The sequence below is a fragment of the Artemia sp. Qi Xiang Cuo genome, chromosome 2 (genome assembly GCF_049724085.1).
Source record: "Artemia sp. Qi Xiang Cuo chromosome 2, ASM4972408v1, whole genome shotgun sequence".
Classification (NCBI taxonomy): Eukaryota; Metazoa; Arthropoda; class Branchiopoda; order Anostraca; family Artemiidae; genus Artemia; species Artemia sp. Qi Xiang Cuo.
In genome coordinates, this window is record NC_142795.1 from 7268468 (window position 1) to 7278595 (window position 10128).

The 10128-nt window shown below is 36.0% G+C and overlaps 1 protein-coding gene across 3 annotated transcripts in view; it reads right to left on the reverse strand.

Annotated features, from left to right (window-relative positions):
• LOC148954853 (pyrimidodiazepine synthase-like) overlaps positions 1–2760 on the reverse strand; it is a 317734-nt gene extending 314974 nt beyond the window's left edge. For all 3 annotated transcript variants that reach the window (XM_089098949.1, XM_089098946.1, XM_089098942.1), the window contains exons 1-2: positions 2631–2760; positions 1945–2053 (exon numbers count right to left, since the gene is read on the reverse strand). In XM_089098949.1, coding sequence (XP_088955075.1) covers positions 1945–2053; positions 2631–2667 — 146 coding nt within the window. In that variant the 5' untranslated portion in view covers positions 2668–2760. The remainder of the gene's footprint in view (positions 1–1944; positions 2054–2630) is intronic.
• Between the last annotated feature and the right edge of the window lie 7368 nt (positions 2761–10128).

The window sequence follows — 10128 nt, forward strand, 5'->3', positions numbered from 1 at the left end:
TTTTAAGTTTTGATGTTGCTTCTTACTTTCAGTTGAATTTTTTTTCAATTTAATTTATGATCGTTTTTAAATAATACCGAGAAATCCAGTTCTCCCACCATGAAAAATTCCAGGACTTGTGTATTATACGTCATTCACTCAAGGTTACGATGCGTAAAACTCGAGGATAAACCGGTTTCTTTTTTTAGTTTCGTCGTTACTTTAGAAACAAATTTGGGCTATACATTTGCACATTAGTGAGGGGGGGGGGAAAAGTATAGCGGGTCTGAATGTAAAATGTATTAGGTGCAATTGTTCTGCATATTATGAAGTAAGAATTGTTTTCTGACTTCAAACTGTCCAAATTGTTTACCCCCACTCCTTATGTGCAAACATATAGCCCAAATTATATATTTGCCATCAATTCTGTCCCTTGTCTTTGTCTTGTCTCACGCTAAGCTGAAAGAAACTAACGAAGAAACAGATTTGTTCTCGAGTTTCGCACAGCGCAAACTTGAGTGAGGGGGGTATAATACACAAGTACCAAAATTCCTTCCCCTACGGAAAATAAAAACAAAACTCAAATAAAATTCTGAAATTTGGAAATCCTTGTTTCCCACGGGGGGTATTTTCCGGGGGGGGGGGGGGGCTATTTACCGGGAGAGTATTTTCTGTGGGGGCGTATTTTCATCGGGGAGGATTATTTTTCGGGTTTTAGGGGGATATTTTCTGCGTGGTGGTATTTTCTGTTGGGGTAGGGAGGGGTATTTTCTGGGGGGAATTTTCAGGGGGGTAAACGCCTGCCACCACATGTTTTCCTGTAGCATAAACTGCCTTAAATGATTTAAGCAGTTTATAAAGGCTTCATTGTTTTTCTATAAGTATCTATTTACCCTATTCAAAATAATAAAAAATGAAAAAGAAAGAAAGAAATTTTTTTGCATGCTGACGCAGGTACCAATCTTCTGATTTTCTGCCTTCGGCTGGGAGTGCAGTGCATGGTTGGGGACGAATCATCCGACGCTTACCTTGTGTTCCTCCCCGTTTCTCCAGGAACCCATTTGGAGCTAGGTCAATTCTTGGCTGAGTTTACAGAGTCACACCGCTGACCCCCGCTCCAAACCAAATAACCAGCGGCAACAAGACTGAAACCCATGTTCTTACAGACCAAAGATTTTAATCCCACCACGCTAACCATTAGGCTAGGATGGATGGGCTACAGGGTTGCCACCCGGTGAAAATAAAAGTCACTAGATTTTAGTGATTTGTTGGTTTATTTAGTGATTTTTTTAATTATCTAGTGATTTTTTGTGCTGATTTTATTCGCTTAAGCAATATAAAAAATCACTAGAAATAGTGATAAATCACTAGGGTAGCAACCCTGCTCAGCTATTCGAAAGAACATTCCCATACAAGATTCGAATTGTGTTCAGTTTATTTTATTTAAAAGAAAGCGATTTGTTAGTAAGTTTTCTATCAATGTTTTTAATGATTTACGGTACAAATCCTAAGCTTTGCAAAAACCTGTAGTGATGTGGCTAAAAATTTGAACAGCTTTCTAAACAGAGGATGGGTAATTCTAATTACCAATAGTCGTACTCGGCTGACCGTCATCATAATCATCGTCTAAAATTTTCGCAAATATCTTAAGCAAACTGCTCTAAAATTATAAATGTGGAGTGGAAATAGAGATTCAAGCTCTGATTAAGCGTGACAGGCTTTCTAGGAAAAATTCATTAATTTATTTTCAAAATTTGTTAATTGATGATCAATGCTTCTTCTAAATTTTTTTTTCGATACTATAACATAAAATTGCGGAAGCCACATTCTATGTAGAACTCAGGTCTACTTGGCAGTGCTTGTGTTAAAGGGATAATTTCCTCTGTAAGTAACGTGAAGTCTTGAGTTATGCTTGAGCGAAAGGTTCTAGGTGTAGTATGAAAGAACCCTAAAATTTATACTCACGGAATATTTTTAGCTGAGAGCAGAAGTCGGATACGCTGTCCATGAGGACAAAATTCGAACGTGTAGAGTCGAACCTCAGAGCCACCCACCGCAGCAGGAGCAGAAGATCCTGTAAAAAGAGGAGAAAATTATCTGTATATTAATTATATCCTTTGGGGAGTCAAAGCAAGCTGAAGTCAGCTCTGATAAAATAAAAATTGTCTTTAGAGTTACATGGAGTAAAGCAAGTGAGCACATTTTGTGTTCATAAACTATGGGAGAAAATCTCTCAAAAGAGATTACGTATGCCCGCAATCTGGTTGAAGTACCCCTTGGATGTGTTAAAGACTATGGCCTGAGGATCCCTCCCCTTCAAGACCGAAAAATGTGTCTAGTCCCTTCTCAGAAATGACTTACCCACACTTTTATTTTTATAATTATCTAAGTAATTAATAAAACAATTTCAACGCCATATCCCCCTGACGCCCCTGACGCCTGACGCCATCTTATTCTAAGTTTCCGCTTTTGCCACTTCCAAATTATTTTTTTGAAAATTAACCCCGTTGTGTGTACACATAGGAGGGATGGGGTTCGGATTGGTTCTTTTTCCTAATAGTAGTCATCTTTTGGCTTTTGAATGCTAGTGTTTTTAATATTGGCGATAAATATATTTCTTTCCTTATTTCAAAATAATAAGTCTTTCTTACCTTTTGCAAGATGACCCGTAATGGCTTTAGGCTCCATTTGTAAGCAAGAATCAAATAACTTATAAAGTATGAAACACTCTAGTTATTATCCAAGCATTATTGTCCCTTTTAAATACTTAACTATTATCAGGCACATATTGCGTAAAATCATTAAAGTTGAGAAGAGATTAAAGAGTAATTAAATTTATCAGTGTTTTCCTTGACACTGCTACTGATTAGCATTATAAAGAGTTTTCCCAAAATTAACCACATTAAGTTTATTGTTTTAGTACAGAACGTAAACAACAATCTGAATTTGTTTCCAACAAACGATATGCGAAATGTTGTTGATTCTGCTATTAATTTAATAAAAAAAAATTGGTAAAGATAATCCCATAAACCTTAGATATATAGGCTCTTTTAGTGTAAACATGGGGGGGAAATCCGTATCCAGGAGGGGGGCTATGGATTTTGAACCCCCCTCCCCCCACAAAAAAAATGTACGTCTCGTAAAAACGCAACAAAAATGCACATAATTAAATTTCAATGCATCTTTTAAAGGTTTTTGTGTAGCCTCCCCCCCCCGAATATAAATACTTATCCTCCCGAACAAACTTCCTGGATACACCCTTGATTAGGGTTGACAGGTAAAGGAAAGAGGAGTCCAAAACCTGCAAAACAACAATACACAAATTCTGGCTGATTTAGTTATTGCATAATTTATGGTGATAATATTCCGAAATAATGGTATCTATAAACTGTTATATGTTCAGATTGTAAAAGAATAAAAAATATCCTATGTATGATGTGATACCCCTCCCCCTGCCAAAACTTCGACCATTTCCACTAAACACTGGTTAATCAAACAGTTCGTGGTAACGAACTGTAAGTAAAGAGCTACCCGGCTCAATAGTAACCGAAACTCTAAAAAACGGAATTTTTATACCAATAGATATTTCAAAGGAATTGGACTTTTATTCTGATTTCAAATATATAAATTTCATTAAGTTTAGTCTTGCTCAAAAAAGGATACAATCCTGAGAAAATTGTCCTGATTTTTGAAAAAAGCGGGAAACGGCCCCTAAAAGTGAAGTGATCTCAATAAAAATCACACCGTCAGATTCAGCGTATCAGAGAATCCTACTGCATAGATTTCAAGCTCCTGTATTCAAAAATGTGGAATTTTGTATTTTTTTTTTTGCCAGAAGAAAGATCACGGATGTGTATTTGTTTTTTTTCCAGGGTTAATTGTATTGACCCAATGGTCCTAGAGAATCGGGAGAGGGTTAATTCGAACGGAAATTAAAAGTTCTAGTGCCCTTTTTAAGTGACCGAAAAAATTGAAGGGAAACTAGGCCCCATCCCCACCCCTTTTTCCTAAAATCGTCCGATTAAAATTTTGAGATATCCATTTTGTTCATCATAGTTGAAAGGCCCAATAATTATGCATTTGGGTATAACATGGCCCCCCATAGTCCAAGGGGAAAGGTCTTTAACTTATAATATTTGCCCATTTTTTGCGCATAGTATTTGTTATTGGGAAGCAGGAATACATTTTCGGGTGGGAGGGGGCGAGTTTTCTGCTGGGGGTTTTTCCACAGTGGAATCTATGGGGAGTGAGGTTTCCAGGGAATGAACTTGTCAAGAGAAATTATACACTGGGGGAATTTGCCAGAATTCTTACACAAAATTCATTATATATGTCTTCCTTTCTCTTTTCCGTCTCATTTTTACGCGCAGAGTGTCTTCGAGCTATTGTCCGGGGTAAATTTTCACCGGGATTTAATTGTCTAGACGATGTTTCCGTGGAGAGGGGGTTTCTCCGTGGAGGTGGGGCCAGACTTCCTGGCATTATTTAAAAAGACGCAAAGAAATTGAATAAAAACAAGTTTTTCAACTGAAAGTAAGGAGCAACATTAAAACTTAAAATGAACAGAAATTATTACACATATAAAGGGGGCTGCCCCCTCCTCAACACCTTACTCTTTACGCTAAAGTTTGAATTTTGTCCCAATTTTTTAATAATGACTCCTGAAACACAGGAGCCGTTTAATTAGGAAAATAAGGCGCTTTTTTTGAAAGTACTAAAAAACTTTAGCGCAAAGTGCGAGGTGTTGAGGAGGGGGCAACCCTCTTTCATATACGTAATAGTTTCTATTCGTTTTGAGTTTTAATGTTACTTCTTACTTTCAGTTGAAAAGCTTTTTTTTTTGTTTAATGCTACTCTAAATCCATTTTAGACTAGAACAAATATAACCAGCAGGTAATTGCTAAAGATTTAGTTACTGATTGCCTTAGAAAAACTTTGGCTTAAGGTCTTACAGTTTAAATTAATTGCAGCTAAATATAATTTAGTTGCTTAAAAGCAACTCACAATGAGATTTAACTAATACTAAGATTTAGCTAATCCTAATTTCAGCCATTCTATTTTTGATAAAATAAAACTAAAAAATTTTCCACAATTTTTTTTTTCAAAGAAATGTAAAGAGTTCCATTAAACAAAAATGAGCAGGAATATAGTCAAGTAATCTTCCAAGCCTAAAACTACCACAAATACCCATCAATAAATAAATAAAATCCAAAACGAACAGAAATTATAAGAAATAACCGAGTCAAACTCAAAACCAACACAAATCAACATGAATACAGATGACAGCCTCCAAGGCTTCTCAAGACAAAAAATAGTTTGCACTTTACTGAAAACAAAATACATTTAAAATTTTTTCGCTTTTCCAACTTTGATAAATACAAAGATATTGAAAGTGAAATGAATAAACATCAGTATAGGTATAGTAAATGGACAATCCTTGGCCAATTGTTTTTCTTCAGTAAATTGGAAATCATGTCCGGGTCTTGAGAAGGCATGGGGGCTGTCAGCCCTACTCATGTTAATGTTTGCTCGTTTTGAGCTTAACTCCGTTATTTATTGTAGAATCTGTTCGTTTTGGGTTCTGGCACCGGAGGTTTGTGTTCACTCTGAATGCATTGTTATATGCTTTCTGGACTATAATGAACAAAATGGCTATATCACAATTTTGATCAGATACGTTTGGGGAAAAGAGTGTTAGGTAGTAAGAGGGGCTTATTTGCCCTCTATCAATTGAGACTCTTAAAAAGGATCTAGAACCTTAAATTTCCAATCAAATGAACCTCCTTTAAACTTCACACAACCGCCTCTTCCATAAAAAACTTATGTGCTCCCGGGGCATAACTTATAACCCTTTTTTCGGACTCTGGGCTTGTTTCAATCCCATAGGCTTTATTAAGTGATCTTTGGACTGTTTTTGAACAAGTGTCTGTCTCAAAATTTCTTTCAGATGCATTTGGAGACAATATTCAATTTTTTGGAGACAGATTCAATCACTTTGACTATTAAAAAAGGCACCAGAACTTCTGATTTACAATCCAATGAGCCCCTTCCAAAGTTTATACGACCATCCTTCCCATAAAAGCCTTATATGCCCCCAAAGCATAAATTACAACCCTTGCTCCGGGGGCTGCGGGGGTTTATCATCTTCAAAAATATAATTACCGGACTTTTCAAGTATCATGAACAAAATGGGTGTCTCAAAACCTTGATTAGATGTATTTTGGGAAATGATGGGTGGGGGTGGCTGCCCTTCAACCCCTTACGACTAATAAAAGGGACACAAGTCGTGGCAATTTTCAATCAAATGAGCCCCTTCCAAACTTTCAACGATAACTCCTTCTATATGAAGTGCCCTGATGTAAAAAAAAAAAAACCAAAATAAACAAATAAATAATACATTGTACCCGCATCGCTCTTTACTTAGGCAGTGCTATTGCGCTGCGTTATAATTTTATGACTGAATGAAAAAATTATCTGAAGAATTCTTACTGGCTCAAGCTAGCACTAGTTAAATCTCGGTATTTGTATAGTTTCATTGTGAATGAGTCTTTGGGCTTTTAGTTATTTAAACTGTTTCAACTTTATGTCCCCCAAAACCTTAAGAACAAATGCCGAAGTGCACAGAAAAATGCTTCTATACATATTTAAACTAGAAGGAGTGGGGCTTAAGGAGGGGCTAGTTCCTCTCATGTGTTCAATAAACTCTGTTAAATTCAAATTTTAATGTAGCTCTTAACTTTCATTGGAAAAAATCGTTTTTTTTTATCTAATTAATTAAAAAAACGTTTTCCACAAAATAAGTTTTTCAAAGAACTGTAAAGAACGACATTAAACAAAAAATGAGCAAAAATAAAATCAAATAATCTAACAAGCGTGAAACTAACACAAATCAGCATCAATAAATAAATGAAACCCAAAACGAACAGAAATTACAATAAATAACCGAGTCAAACTCAAAACTAGCATAAATTAACATGAGTAAGGCTTAAAACCCCTATGCCTTCCCAAGGCCAGAACATAATCTGCGCTTTACTGAAAAAATATAAATGTTTTTACTTTCACAACTTTAGTAAATCAAATAATATTAACATGTTGATTGCTATATATTAATATGTGTAGGTATATATTAAATTGATAATTCACATTCATTTGTATTTTTTTCAGTAAAGTGCAAACTATGTTCTGGCTATGGGAAGGCATAGGGGTTTTGAGCCCTACTCAAGTTACTTTCTGCTCATTAACTTTGACTCGGTTATTTATTGTAATTTCTGTTCGTTTTGGGTTTCATTTATTTATCGATGCTGATTTGTGGTTGTAATGTAAAAAGAAAATAATACTTTAAATCTGTTCGTTTTTTTTAAGACTTTATAGTTTGGCCTGCTATTTGTATGCCGAAGACAAATTTTCAGCAATTTTTAAAAGCATACACCCTTTTAAAAATCTGGACACAAATCTTAGTCTTGAATTTAGTTTCATACCTCCAGTAGTTAACCTAAAATAGAAAACTTGATACCATTCGCAAAACAAATATGTTTACTTTCTTTGATAGCTTAAACACACTTACGCTATTTTGATTTGGTTAGATTTTAAGAGCAAAAGTAGCCCTGAAAGTTTAAACATGATAACCTCAGTTGTCCTTGGGATACCTCTGAGATGTCTTATTGGGAATTAGCATTAACACAGTGCATTTGGATTTAATCTTAAGGCAGCATTTAGTTTTTAAACATAACGGGAAAATAGGAGGATAGGCGTGGGAGGGGGACTAGATGCCCTCTAATCACTTTCGAGCATTAAAAAAGCATTAGCCCTTTCCATTTTAAATCGAATGAGCCCTTTTCGAAGTTCCTACGACAACTTCTTCGATACGAAGTGCCCTGGTCTAAAAAAAAAAAAAAAAAAAAAAAAAAAAAAAAAAAAAAAACATTGTACCTACATCGATCTTTACTATAAAAACGTCAAGCCTTCCAATCACTTTCAACTATTAAAAAGGGCACAAGCCCTTTCAATTTCCAATAAAATGAGCCCTTTTTGAGTTCCTAAGAATACGCTTTCTATAAACACCTTCTATGCCCCAGGGCATAAATTACAACTCTTTCCCTGAGAGCTGTGAGGGGGTTTTCATCCTCAAATACCTAATTTTCAGAACTTTCAACTATGTTAAGCAAAACGAATATCTCAAAATTTTTATTGTATGTGTTTGATGAAATGGTGGGCGTGAGTGGGGCGTTAGTTGCTCTCCAATAACATTTAACTATTAAAAAAGACACTAGCCCTTTCAATTTCCAATCGAATGAGCCCTTTTGAAGTTTCTACGACAACACTTTCTATAAAAAACTTTATATGCCCCCAGGGCATAACTTACAACCCTTGCCCTGAGGGCTGGGGGGGGGGGTGTCATCCTCAAAGACCTAATTTCCAGAACTTTCAACTATGTTGAAGAAAATTACTATCTTAAAATTTTGATTGGATATGTTTGGGGAAATGGCCTTTCAATTTCCAATAAAATGAGCCCTTTTTGAAGTTTCTACAACAACTCTTTCTATAAAAACCCTATATGCCCCAGGGCATAACTTAAAACCCTTGCCCTGAGGACTATGAAAGGGTTGTCATCCTCAAAGACATAATTTCTGGACCTTTCAACTACGTTGAACAAAATGGTTATTTCCAAATTTGATTAGATGTGTTTGGATAAATGGTGGGCGTGGAAGGGGTGTTAGTTGCCTTCCAATCACTTTTGACTATTAAAAGGGCACTAGCCATTTCAATTTCCAATCAAATGAACCCTTTTTTGTAGTTTCTACGACAACACTTTTTATAAAAACCTTATATGCTCTCACCTGGGGGTGGGGGGTTTGTCATCCTCAAAGACCTAATTTCCAGAACTTTCAACTACTTTGAATAAAATGGCTATCTCATTTGATCGGATGTGTTTGGGGAAATGGTGGGTGTGATAGGGGTGTTAGTTATCCTCCAATCACTATCGACTATTGTAAAGGGCACAAGCCGTTCTAATTTCCAATTGAATTAGCCCTTTTTGAAGTGTCATCCTCAAAGACCAAATTTCCAGAACTATCTACTACGTTGAACAAAATGGCTATCTCAAAATTTTGATTGGATGTGTTTGGGGAAAAGTTGGGCGTGAGAGGAGGGCTATTTGTGCTCCAATATATTTCGACTATTAAAAGAGCACTAGCCCTTTGAATTTCCAATCGAATGAGCCCTTTTTCAAGTTTCTACGACAACGCTTTCTATAAAAAACCTTATATTCCCCAGGGTATAACTTACAACCCTTGCCGTGAGGGCTGTAGGGGGGGGGGTGTCCTCCTCAAAAACATAATTTCTATGTGGAAATCAAATACGTTGAACAAAATGGCCATCTCAAAATTTTGATTGGATGCGTTTGGAGAAATGGTGGGTTTGGAAGGGGTGTCAGCTACCTTCCAATAACTTTCGACTATTAAAAAGGGCAAAAGCCACTCCAATTTCCAATCGAATGAGCCTTTTTCAAAGTTTCTATAAAAACTTCTTTGATACGAAGTGCCCTGGCATGGAAAAAAAATAATAAATTGTTCCAAAATCGTTCTTTACTTTGGCAGCGCGATTGCGCTGCCTATAATATTACGTAGACGCCGTGTTATAAAGGAATAAGTATAGTGTACAACAATACTCTCGTGACCTAGAATTCATTCTCAAAGCATTTAGATAAGAAGGTAAAAAGTGGTAAGCAGAGGAGGTGTAACAGACCCCCTTCCCTTATAGGATAATTTCTGTTTGTTTCAAGTTTAGTTGTTGCTCTTTACTTCCATTTTAAATATAGTATTTATGTTATTTTATATGCGTTTATTTCTAATAATGTATTCTAGGTTCGTCCTATATATGTAGGAGGCTGCGCCCTTCCCCCATTAACCCTCCTCCACCTCTTTCTGCTAAAGTTCAACTTTTCTGTAGCCATATAGCCTATTAAGAATAAGGATTGATTTAGATGTCTAAAGGCAAATTCAGGCTCTAACACCCAATAAGCTCCTGCTTCTTGCACTATAGTTGATTTTTATTTTCCTTTTGGCAATGCTTCTGTATTAAGACATTAAAATATTTGGCTAAAAGCAGTTTCCGCACTAGAAGAAGAGTTGATAGCACCACCGAAACTAT